This window comes from Apostichopus japonicus, chromosome 21 (assembly GCF_037975245.1).
Source record: "Apostichopus japonicus isolate 1M-3 chromosome 21, ASM3797524v1, whole genome shotgun sequence".
NCBI lineage: Eukaryota > Metazoa > Echinodermata > Holothuroidea > Aspidochirotida > Stichopodidae > Apostichopus > Apostichopus japonicus.
This window is the reverse complement of record NC_092581.1, coordinates 10578835-10597206: the sequence shown is the minus strand read 5'-3', so window position 1 is coordinate 10597206 and position 18372 is coordinate 10578835. Positions and strand designations below refer to the sequence as shown.

The 18372-nt window shown below is 37.3% G+C and overlaps 1 protein-coding gene across 3 annotated transcripts; it reads left to right on the top strand.

Moving 5' to 3' along the window:
- The first annotated feature begins 380 nt into the window (after positions 1 to 380).
- On the top strand, positions 381 to 18005 carry LOC139963191 (monocarboxylate transporter 2-like). 3 transcript variants are annotated; one of them, XM_071963762.1, is made up of 5 exons: positions 381 to 1886; positions 3150 to 3358; positions 13423 to 13566; positions 15046 to 15882; positions 16563 to 18005. In XM_071963762.1, exons 2-5 carry the CDS (start codon positions 3157 to 3159, stop codon positions 16718 to 16720), a joined length of 1341 nt encoding a protein of 446 aa, XP_071819863.1. In that variant the 5' UTR covers positions 381 to 1886; positions 3150 to 3156; the 3' UTR covers positions 16721 to 18005. The 3 variants fall into 3 exon arrangements, with proteins under 3 accessions (XP_071819863.1, XP_071819861.1, XP_071819862.1); XM_071963760.1 differs by lacking the exon at positions 381 to 1886 and adding an exon at positions 2158 to 2436; XM_071963761.1 differs by lacking the exon at positions 381 to 1886 and adding an exon at positions 2159 to 2348.
- The last annotated feature ends 367 nt before the right edge of the window (positions 18006 to 18372 follow it).

Sequence of the window (18372 nt, the reverse complement as noted above, 5' to 3'; positions counted from 1 at the left end):
TAGCAGAGGGACCCCGGCAGACATCCACTTTTGGATATACTGGGTTTTTCCCCAAATGTTCCAATACTCAGATATTGGTACCTCGTTCGTTTGATCAAAGTGCACTGGGCTACCGGGCTAATACAGTGTACGTGCGTCACTACAGACTGAAAAGCTTTAGCATACGATAGAAATTTTAAAGACAATAGTCGGTATGTAATTGACCTTATAGTCACCTTGTAGCTGCTTAACATAGCTTATACTCAGTCGTATTCAATACAATAAAATTGCCTCACGCTGTGCATCAATTGTTTACAATCGCATACGTGTCTATCACGTTCAGAGATTAGGTTTGTGATATAGGCTTCATTACACTCTCACACCAGCAGCGCCATGGTTGAAGTATAATGGTACAACGTCAATAACCCTTTTGCGGTATGGAACGCCGAAATGACCTGAGGTGGCGGTGCTACCCTAAACAGGAGGTGCTACTTAACTAAACAGGAAGTGCTACTACCCTAAACAGGACGTGCTACTACTCTAGACAGGATGAAGTACTACCCTAAACAGGATTTGCTACTACTCTAAACAGGAGGTGCTACTAACAAAACAGGAGGTGCTACTACTCTAAACAGGAGGTGCTACTACTCTAAACAGGATGTGCTACTACCTTAAACAGGAGGTGTATAGCTACTGGAAGCAGGAGCCTTGCTACTACTCTAAACAGGACGTGCTACTACTCTATACAGGATGTGCTACTACCCTAAACAGGAGGTGCTACTACTCCAAAGAGGAGGTGCTACTAACAAAACAGGAAATGCTATTACTTTAAACAGAAGGTACTACTACCCTAAGCAGGAGGTATTACTACACTAAGCAGGAAGTGTTACTACCCAAACAGGAGGTTCTACTAACAAAACAGGATGTGTAGCTACTGTAAACAGGAGGTGTTACTACCCTAAACAGGAGGTGCTACTATCAAAACAGGATGTGTAGCTACTGTAAACAGGAGGTGCTACTACTCTCAACAGAAGGTGTTACTACTCTTAGCAGGACGTGCTACTACACTAGACAGGATGTGCTACTACTCTAAACAAGAGGTGCTTCTACTCTAAACAGGAGGTGTTACTACCCTAAACAGGAGGTGCTTTCTTCTCCAAACAGGACGTGCTTCTACTCTAAACAGGAGGTGCTACTACTCTAAACAGAAGGTACTACTACCCTTAACTGGAGGTGCTACTACCCTAAACAGGAGGTGTTACTACCCTAAAAAGGAGGTGGTACTTACAAAACAGGAGGTGCTAGTACCCTAAAAAAAGAGATGCTACTATTCTAAACAGGTGCTACTACCCCGAAGTGACGATGCTGTAAAAAGGTGGCGCTACTACTCTAAATAGGCGATGCTATTACAACTACAGGCGGCGATGCTACTACTCATACAGGAGGCGATGCCGCCGTTGATTATTGGCGCTCCTATACCCTAAACGGAATGTGCTACTACTCGACATTACCTTCAAACTTGGGTCGATACTGCTTCGTAACCAGGCCATGTTTCTACAACAATATGCACATGGGGTCAACGAAGGTCACTCTCTGCAGTTTTCACACATACACACATACATATGCATACCTGTACAGAATGAGAGTATCAACGTTAACTACAGTAAGAAAAGTTCTGCTCGATATTAACTAATAGGAAAATGCAAACAGTTTCCGCGGTGAAAAGGAATCCATATTATAACTACAAAGAATGTCGTTCAACTTGAACGAGAAGATACGCGAAAACTTGGAGATGGGTTTTACAAATCAACAAATTGCTGAAATGTTGGACATAAGTGGAAAAACGGCAAAGAGGAGGCGTCGTGATTTGTACGTACAGGAGAAATATTTGAATGCCGAAATTATTGGTAAGTGAAATAGATCCTTTTCGTCATATATGTAACTCAAACAGGCTCAGGATAGTTAATTCTAGATAGTATGTGTTAAATAACCGTGAAGTAAGAATCATCCAATTGTATAATGTTTTTCGACATTTTGTCAAGATGATAGCAAGTGTGCAAAACAGTTATTTTAAGATTGTTGACGTTTTGCACAGAGTATCTATGCAATGTCGGTAAGTCGTCAATGTACATGTCTCTTCCACGCTTCCGTACAATACAGACTGTACGTTAGCAACCCGTGTGAGAAACTGTAAATTACAAATTCATTTCCAAGTAGAAGCTACATGACGTATAAAGTGTGACGAAGTAACTACATGGTGATAAATTAGGTCAACACCAGGCCCAGCAGTTACAATAATAAGGTTAGAGGAGTATGTGAATGGGCTGTTCATCAAAGTGTACCCTGTTGACAGAAGTTGATCAAATACGGTTAGTGAGCTCATCAATACGCTACAGTATCTCTTTTAAATAAAATAAAAACTTGGAACTAGACTGGATGCAGTGGCGACTCAAGGTGGTGAGTGTGAACACATCCAGGTTTTGGCTCTACGGTACGCATGGGATGTGTACTATATGCATCATATATGGAGTAATACTTTGATAGTTCTGACGGAGACTAATTGGTATCTAGGCAATGTGTTTACCACTGTGAAAGTTAATTTTGCAGTTATCGAAAATCGTATCTGCCTTTCGCTTGTGAGAGGCACGAAATATTTCTGTGTTAGCATTAACCATTGCGATGAACTTCCCACAAAAATGCGGGATCGTGTCCCATTCGTTTCCGTAAGAAATATTCCACTATTACGTAGGGTGTTTCGTATTTAAGTAAAATCCAAAACAGACGTTGTTTTATCGTCCTCAAATTATTTTGAGAACGACACTTCACATTCCCAACCTTTTTTTAATTTAGTATATCAATATTATTTATATTATCATTAGCCCCTAAGATATTCCAACTTATTACCATTGTTAAACTCAACGCCAACGGATAATCGAATGTTATCGTCCAAAATAAAACAGCCAGCGACGAATGGAAGATGGCACAGTTTGTATTCCGTTTTGAAAACGAAAACGAAAAGTTTTCATACGATACCTTTTTCTTGTGTTAGACCATCCCACAAAGTTACAGTTACAGAAGAGTACTTTTATTTATCTATGAATTCATTATTGAAAAGAAAAGAGATGCTATATCGTTAAAAGATCATCTTGCTGTTTGCTTACTTTTATCAGTTAGTACATGCAGTTCACTGAAAGATTGAAAGACGAAACTATGGACAGATGGATAGTTCTCATATCGTGCTCAGTCCGGCTTGCCTTCTTGAGCGGTTGTATGAAGTCTAACAGTGTAATACTGGACGATGTAGTAGACACACTACAAACGACTTACGGATTAGTCGCTTGGGGGTTTGCCATTCAAAGTGGATTGGCATACATGTTCTGTAAGTATATTCATTGTAACAATGACATTCTGTAGCAACATAAAAGTTGTCTGTGGGGAGTATAAGTTATGCTGCACTTAACGTATAATTGCTGTGGAAGTTTGTTTCGGCTTGTACGTACATGTGTCTCCCGGTATATTGTCTTAATAATAGATAAATCACTTTGTATCATTTGAAGACCTTTCTAATTATATTTACCAGTGACTTGGTAAACTGTTGAGAGGACAAATCACGAACTGCTGCGATCAACTCGATTAACAGAAATACGGGGCGTAACAGGAATGTGGACGATTGTGGAATTCTCTTCTTCTGAAAACTTCATACCATATCCTACCCAACAAGGTAGGCTCCAAGGTAGGAGTAGGCTGACATCGAACCTTGTCGCGCAGCATCGTGGCGGGAGACAGCCGGGGACATCAATTGTATGGAACGCGAAAAGGGCAAACTTATTTCGTTGTCTAAACTATGCTTGTTGTTGTCTAAACTAAAGTTGTTGCTGCTGTTTTACTACGTTTTTTACCACATTGTTGCTTAAACTCACGTTGATGTCTTAACTTCCGTTGTCTGAACATACGTCGTTGTATAAACTTACGTTGTTGCCATCGGCGCTGTTCAAAATTGCTCAACCGCGTAATGTAAACCAGAATGCAAAATGCATTGAGGTTTCGATGACTTCAGTGCACTATATTTATGCTTGTTAGTATATAATTGTGAAAAACTTGTTAACACGATAACTCAAAAAGGGAAGGTTGGACGAATCTCATATTAAGTATGTAGTTGTGACATATTCAGTAAAAGATTTGATTGAGGTCAAAGGTCATTGGAGTCACCAGACGACAAATTGTGGAAACCTTGTTTTATAAGCTACCGAACCGTATCTCCCACTGCCAGCCTATCAGATAACATGTGCGTTACGCCTCATACGAATAGGAGGCTGCACGGTAAACAACTTTCAAAATGTTAGAAGCTATGCATATACGCTGTGAATGTCGGAAATCAAGTAAAACGAGTATCAAGACAAAATGCCGGCATAAAAATACTGCACTTTTAAACCTATTTATTTGAGCTCCTTCAACGATGTGTAGAGATCCCTGTGAATGTCGGAAATCAAGTAAAACGAGTATAAAGACATAATGCCGGCATAAAAATACTGCACTTTTAAACCTATTTATTTGAGCTCCTTCAACGATGTGTAGAGATCCGCTGTGAATATCGGAAATCAAGTAAAACGAGTAAACTAGACAAAATGCTGGTATAAAAATACTGCACTTACAACATACTTATTTAAACCATAATGTATGGATACGTTGTGAATGTCGGCAATCAAGTAAAACGAGTGATAGTAATATTACTAGAGACAAAACCTTTCGTCCCGACCGAACACCGATTGCGTTTATTATTATGACCTATACTTTTACTAGTGTATAGTTGTATGGATGCGATCGTATCACTGCCTGTACTTTGTGAATGTTCTACACAATATATATGGCAGATGCCATCCAGTGCCCTAGCTTCGCTGTTTTACAGGGGCGGCCGCCCGACCTTCATTTCGCCTGTCCTGCCACTCTCTCCTCCTCGCCAACTCCGTATGTAGTAAGCTTAAAAGCTTAACAATGTGGAAGACTCCCTGAAGAAAGAAAAGAAAAGAAAAGAAAAAACAAATTATATATATGTGTAAGAATACATACATAGATATAAGTACAAATTAAATGTTCAATATATATATATAGTAATTACATACAGGTATAATTTAGTTTTAGTCAGTAACTAGCTATTATTTCCTTACAAAACCACTTCTTAAAGGATGTGACTGACTTTTTACCCTTTAAATCGTTCATTGGAAGATTCCATGTTTTTGTTGCACGGTTTTGTAGGCTTAAAGTTCCAATGGTGGTATCGTAGAGATTATAGTGGGCATGATTAGCATGCCTCGTGTTATGATTATGTACATCTCTGTTACTGGTTAAAAAATTGTCAAAGGCAGCTGGTAGTAATCCATTCCAGGTGTTGTAGGCAAATAATGCAAGCTTAACTTTAATGAGATCGTGCAATTTTAGTAAGTTGAGTTTCTTAAATAGGGGACTGGTGTGCTCACGTGGGGCTGAGTGTGTTATGTGGCGAATGGCTGCCTTTTGGAGTATTATAAGATTGTTAAGATTGGTGTTGTATGTACCAGACCAAATAATGGAACAATAAGTGAGATGCGGGACAACCAGGGTCTGGTATAGTGTTCGGAGTATGTTTTCCGATAGATAATATTTCAACTTAGATAATATGCCAACATTCTGTGCAATTATACTGTAAATAGTTGAAATATGGTTGCGCCAGCTAAGTTTACAATCAATATTTACACCTAAAAACTTAGTAGTATAAACTTGCTTAATTATTTTCCCATCCATACATATATCTTTATTCCAAATAAGTGTATTACGAGTATTAAAGACAATGTAATTACTTTTTTGTACATTTAATGATAATTTGTTGGCTGAAAACCAATTACAGAATTTATTTAATTCATTTGACACGTTGGAAGATAATGTGATTATGTCGTCGCTCTCGAAGAAAATACTGGTGTCATCAGCAAAGAGAATGATTTTGGCTAGTTTGGAGACATGACAAATATCGTTAATATATAGAATAAATAACAAAGGACCTAAGACTGAACCCTGTGGAACGCCGCAACGAATTTTAGCAAGATCGCATCTAGAGTTTTTATACAAAGGTCACTGATATCTGTTCGAAATATAGCTTTCAAGCCAGTTGAGAGTAGTTCCTCTAATGCCGTATGAAAATAATTTATTGATAAGGATGGTATGATCGATCGTGTCAAACGCCTTCGAAAGGTCGAGGAATACACCAATGCAATTTTTGCCATCATTAAGACTAGTACGTAAACTGTTAAGTGCATCTGCCAAAGCCAGTTCAGTACAATGTTCGGGTCGAAAGCCGTACAGTTCTTTACAGAGAATATTACACTGGTTAAGAAAATTATATATGCGATTGAACATAAGTCGTTCTATGATTTTAGAAAAACAGGAAAGCAATGAAATCGGTCGATCATTCTCATATACATTTGAATCTCCCTTTTTATAGATTGGTATTACCTTTGCCGTTTTAAGTTTATCTGGGAATACGCCAGTTGTTAAATGATAAATTACATATATGGGTCAAAGGCTTAGCAATAAAAGGAATAACATTTTTTATAATACCAGGTTTGAAATCATCATATCCTGCTGCTTTATTGCGTTTCAAGTTGGAAGTTGCAATTTTAATTAGTTCTTCTTCAGTGACTGGGAATGTGAATATTGAATGACTATTGTTATCACAGATGGTTTTATGTGATTTACCTTTGTTATTTATTTTACTAGCAAGCAAATTGTTGAAGTTATTCGCAATGATATTTTCATCACTGGTTTCTTGGTCACCATCTTTGAAAACAGCAGGATATGATGATTCTTTACGGTTATTGTGCAACATTTCATTAATAGTACGCCATGTTTGGTTTGTGTTATTTCTGCTCTCATTAAATTTATTGTCAAAATAGAGCTTTTTCGAAAGTCTGATTACTTGATTAAGCTTATTACGATACGTTGTATACATAGACTTGTACATAACTGTAGGAGACTTTAACTGACGTCTGTAAAGTTTGTGCTTCCTTTTAATGGAAGTCAAAATACCATTCGTAATCCATGGGTGTTTCTTTCTACGACGTTTATATACACGAATGTGCACCAGAATCATGACTTGAAGCACGTGGTCAAAGGGACCTCGAACATTTACGCAAGTTTGCAACGAAGAAATTACTGTGGTATGAATGCACATTTTACATCATCAACTCTCAATACGGAGAGAAAAAAACATTCTGTAAGATGAAAAGTCATTTTCAGTACCAGACATGTTGTGGTAGCTTTCCGCAAAATTCATAGATTGTCTCAAGTTATTACTTTCTGTGATAAAACAATTATTCAAATATTACGTTAACAATGTCGTTAACAACGTCCTTGGAGTCGTAGCAACTATCATGTAAATATCGTTAACAACGTGATTTTGTTCGACAAATCATGTTAGTTAACAATACTTACATGGCTGTTGCTATAAATCAGGACGTTAACGATTATTTTTTTGAAAAGAAAGAATGATGCTCTTTTACAACGTGTTACAACAACGGAACTTCAGATAGCAACGAAAGTGTAGACATCAACATGAGTTTAGACATCAACGTGATTTTAGACATCAACCGTAAGTTTAGATAGCAACGAAAGTTTTAGACATAAACGTGCCGTTTAGACATCAACCGTAAGTTTAAGTTTAACAACAGCAACATGATTTAATAGCAGCAACAACTTTAGTTTAGACAGCAACAAACTTAGTTTAAACAACAAAATAATGTTGCCCTTTTCGCGTTCCATACAATTGCTATACTCTAGATATTAGTGACCATTTTCTTATTTTTCTTCATGCCCCTGTGAATCAGAGTACAGGCAGGTACAACCCATTGCAAGTCCGTAACTATAGCAATAAGAACTGTCATAAGTTTATTTCTGAAATTAAAAGTAAAACATGGGATGAAGTGCTTACTAAGCCTGACGCTAACACTTCTTATAATGCTTTCTTTGATTCATTTTATTCAACGTACAATACCTGTTTTCCATTGCATACCATCAGTAAAACCAAAAGGAGGAAAAAGAGACACCCTCGGATAACTAATGGAATCTTAAAATCCATTAAAAGGAAAAATCAGCTCTATAGACGCACCCTAAAGAACAACACTAATTACAGTAGGTCAACCTATACTATATACCGGAACAAACTTAACCAGATTATTCGTTTGTCAAAGAAATTATACTATTGTTATAAGATTAACAATAGCAGAAACAATATTGGCCAAACATGGACAACTATAAAGAAAATTCTCGGAAAAAATAAGCATTCCAAATATCCCACTGCCATTAATGAAAACAATCAACTAGTTAGTGATGATAAAGAAGTAGCAAATCATTTTAATAATGTTTTTCTCAACTTGGGCTAGGAACTTGCCAATAAGATTAAAAGTAAGAACACTGCTGAAAAACTCATTCACATGAATGACAGCATAAACAGCCATTCTCTTTTCAGTTATCCTGTTACTGAAGCTGAGTTCATTAACATAGCAAGCTCCAACTTAAAATCAAATAAGGCAGCAGGTTACGATGGTTTTAAGCCAGGTATTATCAAACATGTTATTCATTTTATTGCCAAACCCATGACCCACATCTCTAATATCTCTTTTACTGGCATATATCCTGACAACTCAAAGTCGCAAAAGTAGTACTTATCTTCAAAAAAGGTGACACGAGATCTTATCAAAATTATCGGCCTATATTACTGTTATCATGTTTTTCAAAACTGATTGAACGGTTAATGTTCAATCGTATTTACGGTTTCATGTGCAAGTACAACATTCTTTGTAAACAACAGTATGGTTTCCGCCCTGGTCATTCTACTGAACTTGCTCTGGCAGATGCTTTTGACAGACTTTACACTAATCTCGATAATGACAATACTTGCATCGGCGTCTTCCTCGACCTGTCCAAAGCATTCGACACAATTAACCACTCCATTTCATTTTCCAAACTATCTTTCTACGGAATCAGAGGAACAACCCTAAATTGGCTGGACAGTTATGTCACAAATAGGTTACAATGCACTAAATACAAGAATTCAAATTCTGGACTTGGTGAAATCGCCTGTGGTGTGCCTCAGGGCTCTGTATTAGGTCCTTTGTTGTTTATTATATACGTTAATGATATCTGCCATGTCTCCAACATCTCTCATACAGTCTTTTTTCCGATGATACCATTTTACAAGTTTCTTTCACTCGAAGAACGTAAATTCACTCCGAAGTACCGTCTCTTGTAAACTGGATAAGTTCTGTGATTGGTTCGCAGCAAACAAATTAAGTATTAACATTGATAAGACTAAGTATATTGTTTTTAGTAGTAAAAGAGCATTTCGTTGGGATAAAGGATATTACGATGGACGGTAAAATAATTAAATGTGTAACTGAAACTAAGTTTCTTGGTATTAATATTGATAGCAAACTTTCTTGGAATAACCATATTTCGTCTGGATGTAACACTATAGCAAAAAATACTGGTATATTATCTAAACTGAAATATTTCCTCCCACAGCATGTCCAATGCTTTATCAAACATTAGTTCTGCCACACATATATTTCTTTGAATATGTCATAACCATCACTGTAGGCATGGGCGTCAATCCTAGGGGACAGGGGGAAATGTCCACCTACTTTTTGAGATAGGGGACACAATATCAAATGTCCCCATATGCTTGTGCACATTTTTAAACCACTTACATATACTGGGGCATAATTTTTTACAACTCTTATATTCCTCCCTATGTAAAAGTCGTAAAGATCGCGAGTTCAGTCAGTCGACGGGAATTTTGTGATTTCTGTACATGAATAATGGATTTGTACCACAACGCGCTGTCCAACATGGCTCATTTGGCTGTACCACAAGCACGCGATACGTGTTCCATCTAACACAAACAATAAGCATACACAGTGTCTGAGTGATAGGCCTACAACATGTTCGTATGTATTCTGTTGTAAAGCTGTAGCGGTGACAGAAATAGTAAGTTTTAAACAATTTGGTCATGCTAGGGTGTGTGTTTATTATCGTGGGCGTTTCACGTGCAAACCAGTATATGTGGATGAGAAAGCTGGTACACGTCTCATATCTGGTATCTGTGTATTAGTATACTTGGATACAAGTAGGCGATTCTGGGCAATCTGATTATCATTTAGGGTCAAAATGAAGGAAAACTTACAAATGATTGTATATACCAGCAAACCTAATACAAAGATTGTGTAGTCCGTATATTTAGTCAGGTGGCTTAGCAAATTTAACGTTACCGGCCGGACAAAAGTACCAAATTTGGTATAGAGTTTCTTTTCGACCTATCTATCGATTTTATCCGTGGAACCTACTTTATCGGTTCCGATTTTTCAAGATGGCGGCCAAAATCCAAGATGGCCGACAGAAAATGGGAAATGTCATATATCTGGCTGTAAAAATCAGAAATGAACAAGTGAGGGGTCAATTCAGATGTTTCCGGGGTCACCGAAACAGATGATGGTCATGGCATGTTGCTTGGGCCACCCATTACCAAGATGGCGGCCAGAATCCAAGATGGCCGCCTGTAAAAAAAGGAAATTTCAAATAAATTTATTCCCCAGACCCCCTGTGCCCTTTACTGATCGGGACCATGAAACCTTCCGTCCTCAATCGTGTAAATGAAACCGGACTACCAGCCTGACTATATGTTATGGCTGGTATTCTAATTGTGTCACTTTGGCTCAGGAAGCCACTTAAGACTTATTGGGGAACTTTGAGGTGTGATCGACCGTGGATAGACACTGTCGCAAAGCCCTTTATTATATGGGAGTTACGAGTGTCATGTAAGACTGATTACATTGAGTCAACTATATAATAGGGTAACTTGAGGGAAAACCGACCAGATGTGAATACCGACTCATTGGGAGATTTTGTACTATTGTGCACCCTTCATAAACACAACGTCAATTGTGCGGACAACACCCGCTAAGTCAGGTCACTAGTCATTTAAGGTATTTAGGTCGTTCCTTTCGAACCTGTACTGCAGGGCTGCTGTTAGCGAGGATCTCCAGGAAGACTCGTTGTCTGGTATAGACAACCCCCCCCCCCCCCCTCTCAGAGTAAAAACGATAGCTTTGGTTCGAATCTCTTCGTTGGTGAGCTCTGGACAGCGGTAGTAGCGTTGAAGAAGGGAAAGTCCCCGGTCCGGATGGCCTCCCTGCTGAGTTCTATAGGACCTTCTGGGAGGTTCTCGGTGGGGACTTGAGAGACGTGTTCGCTACCGCTTTCCAGTTGAATTACATGAGCAAAACACAGAGGGCTGGAAATATTGTTTATTGATTATTATAAACAGATATATGACATTTCCCATTTTTCTGTCGGCCATCTTGGATTTTGGCCGCCATCTTGGAAAATCGGAACCGATCAAGTGGGTTCCACGGATAAAATCAATAGATAGGTCGAAAAGAAACTCCATGCCAAATTTGGTACTTTTGTCCAGCCGGTAACGTTAATCCTGAAAATTGTCGCTAAGCCACCTGGTATGGTAGTTTAGTATGGGGCATGAATAATGACATAAATGCTAGAAATGTTCCTCACTCGAGAAACGTTTAAAATGTAAAACATAGATGATATTGTATATAGGTCTTTAAATGGCCTTACTCCACAGTATATCTAGTGGGCATGTTCCGTCACACGAACACTATAAAAAACGTTTTATCCAGGACTTTAACTAATTTCTTATGCTTTTAATTTAATTTAATTTCATTGATTGTTCCTTGTTACATTTTATGCCGTTTTCAAGTTTGAATGTATTTTTCCTATTCCATTGCCATTTTATTATTCACCTTTTCATTCTGATTGTTTTTATTATGTTTATTTTATTGTTATTCTACTTTTGCTTTTGTATTTCAGGGCCTCGGAGAGGTTAGCTTTACGCTAACCGAGTTTACCCTTTAATGTTAAATAAATAAATAAATCAGTAACAAAAAACAACATTCTGAGGTCAAAAGGTCATGCACATAGGAGTAAGGGATGTTTTTCATCAGTTTACTTGAATGTTGTTAAAGGTATGAGAGGATTATGGATTGTTTCTCATGAGCATACAGTTCTTAGGAAAAAACAAAACATCGCTCCATTAAAATATGCAAAGTGACAAACTTTCAACCCCCATAATACATTATGGGTGGGGGCTAAAAGAACGGTTCATATACTTTCATGGAGAACACTCCAGGCACTATTATCTACATGGGAATTTTATTTTCATCATCAAGGTCACTTTGGGCATGCATTCAAAGATCCATTGCTATTTATTTTAATTTCATACAAGGTGTCCTATTCAATACCCCCACCCCCATGTGAATGAACAAATGATTATAACGGTTTGTAATGGTATTACATAATACATTTATATATTACCCCTGTAAGTTTTAGGTCGATTACCCATCTTTTAAATAGTCTTTCTTTTCAGTGAAAACATCTTAAGTGAAAGCGCCCCTGTCATGTAGTCACGCATGATCTAACATTTTAATGATTAAAATGCTATACTAGTATTCTATATATCCTCTGTTAAAATCGTCTTCTTTGAATATTGTTTAATGGATATGGGAGGACTATGTATTCTTAATGTTCTGAAATATTCCAAATACTATTGACATTGAGAAAGAACTTGCCGCCATTAAGGTTATGTAAGTACTTGTATTAGTAACATTAGGAGATGTTTTTTCTTAGTTAAATAGAGCAGAGTCCAAGCTACAGTAAGACATCTTGTTGGCATTTGTTTGCGAGGAAACTTGATTTGTAATATGATTTTGATAAACATCTTAAAAGTTTTTCCACGCATATACTCACACTTAATGGTCACATTAGGGGGTGGCCTACTGACCCCACTGTTACTTTTAAGAAGGTATGAAAAGTGTGTTTTTTATGATTAACAAAGCAGTCATCCTGGACTACCACTGCAGTGGTTTTGGAGTCTGTGCCCCGTCCTCGCAGGTTTGAAATGACTTTGAATGTGAAATTTAGGCATTTTGCCATATACACCTACACTTAATTTTTGAAATCGGTGATTTTTACATATTTGAGCCTCCTTTATATCTCGTTTGTAGTAGGTATGAACTTGTTATTTATTGTCATAATACGCTAATATATAACCACTGAAATTTGAACGAAATGTAGTTTGCGCGAACATGACGTAGTTACGCATTATAAGATCATTATTGCCTTAATTTAAAAAAGAAAAAAACAAATTGTATAGAGGGGTAACTTGAAGAAAAAAAATCTCTAAAAGTAAAGATGATACAATATAACAAAAAGCAATTTTGAATAGAAATATTCCAATGTCGCCCTCAGTTTTATTTTATGCTATTCACCCTTAGTATTTTGAATATATGAATGTTCTTTTGCTTTCTGCTGTTAGTCGCATTAATCACTTTCACCTGTCGACAGCTCCTGTTACGAGGCTTCTAATGAATATATTCAGTGCTCGTCAACTTAGCGTGACTGGTGGTGCGCTGATTGGGATTGGGTATATATACCTTGGTCTACGTGTAAGATCTGTATGGCAGTTTTTCCTGTCCGAGTTTGTCATAGGTGAGTAATTCAAAATATCGCAATATCAGGGTTTCGGACGACCCTCCACCCACCCCCCACCCAAAATATATACCACCTTCGTTCATGTTCTTAGATTTCGATCGTTCCGGTCACTTTGAATTTACATTCGGTTACATTCGTCCATTCTTCTCAATGTATATTAGCTGAGGAGCCCCAAATAGTAGCCTATTTGAGCAATTATGGTAACTTAAGTGTTCCTCATCTTAATTTCAGTTGACACTTTGACGGCCGACTGCAATGATGAGGTCGCCCCATGTTTCATCGGTTGTATTACGTTGAAGCTTAACATGTTTGAAACAATGTAACGTAATTACTCTGCCGCAGGAAATAATACTAAGGTCACATTTTGGTTCATATATTAATATGAATTTGAATTATTGAATACATCATTCATTAAAATGTTGGAAACTTTGTAGACCAAAAGGAGGTAAAAATATTACTACCGAAAAACTTCGTACTGAGTCAATGAAGCTGGTATAACAAAGTTAGCTCCATAATTCGTGAAACTCAGCCTACCTGGTTTGTGGGTTTATGAGCAACGTAGCCCAACTTGTAACCTTTAATCTACTAAATTAATGACACCTATAAAGGGGTATACATAAGGAGGGCATGTTTCGTCCCCGTAGTGAAAAGAACGGGTCTCAAAATGTCCCAAAATTGCAGCCAAATTCATTGTGGTCTTATACCCATCAACGTAAGAGTAGTAAAGAGATATAATGAAACAGACGGCTCTCTATATATTGTTCATCTTTACGTTTACGTTTTCAAGAGTAAGGTAATTATTAGGCTGTTTGAAATACAATAGCTATATAACAACAACCGTGAAATAAGTCCAGAACGCAGCGAACGTGCACTTTAAGGGATATTCCGGTAGCAGAACGTGATTGCTTGATGAAAATACTGAAATTTTCTTTTTCTTTATCACTCTTTAAGCATTTATCCACTGAGATAATAATAGTTGATTAAATATGTCGATCAAATTATCACTGCACAGAAAACTGAAAGCCACAAGTTACAAATGTATCATATTTCATGGATAAATCAACATAACACCTGTCGTGATTACATGAGACCACCTATACTGTGAGATGCATTCTGGAGTAAGCATTACATTTTGATAATTTATCAGGTTTTCAAATAACGGTGTGAAATAATATCCCTTTTAAAATTTGAAAATCAAATTTTGATCAATGGTACAGGTAACAATTAATGGACAAAGTAGAAAATGTTAGTTTTCTTGTCAAATGGTTATTAATATTGTCCTATATGAGTAAAACAGTATTCAATCGATTTCTGATCGCAATTTGTTCCAATATAAGAGAATCGGTCAACAGGTGCACCATGTGACAACTATTCTGTGATAGGTCTAAGTTGTAAATGATAACGCTTTTAACTACTAGCTTTCGTTAAGATCCGCCAACATTAAAAGTTATTATTTCTTTGGTTTGTATATTACAGGAACTGGTTTTGGCCTCAGTTCTATCCCTGGTTACGTAACATTACATTCACACTTTCCGGTAAATTTCCCAGTAATGCTTTCCTTCACCTCCTTGTTCAACTATGTTGGGGTAGCAGTGTTTCCCCTCATTATGCAGCGATTGAAGGCAACGTACGGATTGGAGTTAGGATTGTTGCTATTTGGTGCCATTACATGGAACAATATTCTATGTGGTGTATGCTTGAGACAAGTAGGACGCTCGAGGCCTGCTCCAACTAAAAGAACTGCAGTAACTTCGAGTGAGAAGGAAGACATCCCAGAGATGGAGCTGAAGGACATAGTATCAGAAACAACAAACATTGGAAAGAGGCAGATTAATAATACAAAGTGTTTGTGTTTGTCGATATTTTACCACAAAACGTTTACTATCCTTCTTGGTATAGAATTATTTGCATTTTATATTTTCATGTCGTGGGCTCTTTTTTTAGTATCTTTAGGAAAAACAATGGGCTTAAACGAAGGCGAAGCCGTATTATTATCTACTGCGGGTGGTATCGGAGGTCTTTTGGGAAAGTTATCTGCTGTATTTATGTTCAAATATGGCAAGGTGAATGCCTACACGTGCTGTGTAATACCATTAGTCACTAACGGTTTAAGCATGCTAGGATGTACGTTGGTTCACAACGTCTACGGTCTAAGTATACTGGCCTTTTTCAGTGGCTTAAGCCAAGGTGTCAACAGTTCTGGCGTATCAGGAACGATTCCATCGACGATTTGTTCTCACCACTTCAGCGAAGCTATCGCCATTTCTTATTTCGTCGATGGAGTAGCGATGCAACTTGGAGGGTTCTTTTCAGGTAAAATTATAATATTCCTATATCCCAAAAGTATAATCCAAGATTTTTAAACAAGAATATGACATGTTGAGTCCTAATTTGTACCTTCATAATCACATTAGAGCTACATCCAAACTGTTACATAAGTTTCCATTTAAAGCAATCTTTGTCAGCATTCCCATCATGAATCAGAAGAATCTTATGAAGCGTGTTTGGTTGTAACTGTGTCCCATGTAACTTTCAACCAGAGATGGATCGCCAAAGTATGTGTGAATAAAACCGATTGGCTGATCTTTATCCAGATGTTAAGTAACTACGCATGCTAATTAATATACTAATTAACTATTTATGCAACACAGAATATATTATATGGCCCTATAAATATCATGTATTGCTTTGTTGTAATTTACAATCTGCAAACATCCTGATAGGAGTTCTGATGGTCTCAAAGTTCTGATGGCTTCTTTCGCGAGTTCCTGCTTGCGGGAAGATCACATATACATACACATACATACATACAAAGTAACATACTACGTTTCCAGACATCTTACCATTAAATATGGGTTATGATACTAACATACTTGACAACAACAACATTCATAAAGCCCTTTTGGTCAATGCCAAATCATCGTATCGTTCGATTGTAACCATGGTGATGAACCATACTACAATAAATTTCTATTTTTTTCACATTTGTACAGGTTTCCTACATGATGTCCTTGGCTCCACAATATATATCTATAGACTGGACGCTGGTTTATGTTTTCTGATCCTCCCTTTGGTGTTTCTGTGGGCTTGCACCGACGACCGCGTACATCAATGTCAACCAGAAATATTCCCAAGAAAGTCTGATCCATAAAAATATGTGATTTGACACATTGATTACTTGAATAAACTGCTATATAAGTCACCGTCTGTTATTACTTATGGGGCTAAATACTTATAAAAGTGACCCAGAAAACTGATAGTTTGTATGTTAAAATGGACAGGAGGATTCAACATCGTTCATTTTTTTGTCAGCAGGTTGCTCTTGTCAGTTTTGGAATATCTAGTTATATGGAACACCAATTTGAAACATCATTTAGTGACAATCATTGTTGATGCTGACATTGGTGCAAAAGGGATTGTTAATTCATTGATGGTTTTGACATTTGTATGTACATTTTGCTCACCTTCGGCCCGGAGGCCCTCGAAACATCAGCCAAAACGGAAAGTTAACGTAAAACTAGCATCACAAGACTCAAAAACGAATTTCACATATAGTGCTGATCAAAAGACATCCTTCTACTCAAAGTGGCCGTTATTGTCTTACTTTCTTTTCTCTCAACTGATACAAAATATTCCGCATAAGTGGTGAATTTATCATCCAACGTACAATCGCCACAATAATGTACACATTATTCAGTTGCTCATATGTTATTGAGTTTCTCTGAACTTTGGCACTGATGTTGGTATGCTGATATAGTCGCATCGAACTGTCGGCTATACATCTCTTGAGAAGTAATTCCTTTAAAGAGCTCACAAGGGGACACTTAATAATGATAGTATTGCCTCGTTGAGGAACATTCGGTGATATTTTAGTCAATTGTTGTGCTATCGTTTATTTCTGTCATTGTTTTCACTACAAATATAAGGGTCAACATTTTGCGATAGCTTTCTGACTATTTTAGTTTGATATGCCAAGCTTATCCGTTGTATGTGTTCAAAGGTTTATGTGGTATTCATGACACCTCTTTCACAACCCCTCCCCCAACTCCGGGTATCCTCTCAAATATTGCTCTAGCTGTCATAGACTTTTTCATCTCATTCATGTAAAGTTTGAGAATGGTGCAACCAACGGACCAGTGAAAAAAAGAACGTTAAAAGTAATGAGAAATAGTAGGTAACCGTTCATTTGGTCGCGTCTATCTCGATTTTGCTCAATTCGGTCAAGTTGCCGATTGCCATAAACGATTTACGGTTAAGCAACCAATGTTAAACGATGTTGAGTTGTTGACCTTTGCTACTCTAAAATGTTTTAATGTAAGAAAATATTTGTTGATAGTCCTGCAGGTCAAAGGCCTTTTTGATCGCCATTTTCCACACCCAATTTTATTGATTTTAGTTTGAGAAGCAGGGGTGGTGGGGGGGGGGGGGTGGGGGATTGGCGATAGTCGAAAGTAACAACTACAAAGACTTAACACCTTAGATAATTTGTTACTTTGTTACTTAAACTGGTTGTTACATGAGGATGAGCGCAACGGATCGGTGCTGTTTATCAATATGCAAAGATAACTGAAGGTAAAAGCAAATAAAATGACCTTTTAAGTACAGTATTGTATTATGACATAATTTGTAAGAACCTGTACAAGTTTGCTTTTCCTTGTATACATATTGAAGGTCTGCAATTATAATAAATATGTAAAATGAACTTAGACAACTTGCGTATTGATCAGCTTTCATATTGCACGTTAACTTATTTCTAATGAAGCAAACACAACTGGGAAAACAATGCCACTGTAACGGGAAGGT

Coding starts and splice junctions, on each gene's coding strand:
- LOC139963191 (XM_071963762.1), top strand. CDS start 3,157: ATGCAGTTCACTGAAAGATTGAAAGACGAAACTATGGACAGATGGATA. Junction 3,359..13,422: donor TGGATTGGCATACATGTTCT/GTAAGTATATTC, acceptor ACCTGTCGACAG/CTCCTGTTACGAGGCTTCTA. Junction 15,883..16,562: donor ACTTGGAGGGTTCTTTTCAG/GTAAAATTATAA, acceptor ACATTTGTACAG/GTTTCCTACATGATGTCCTT.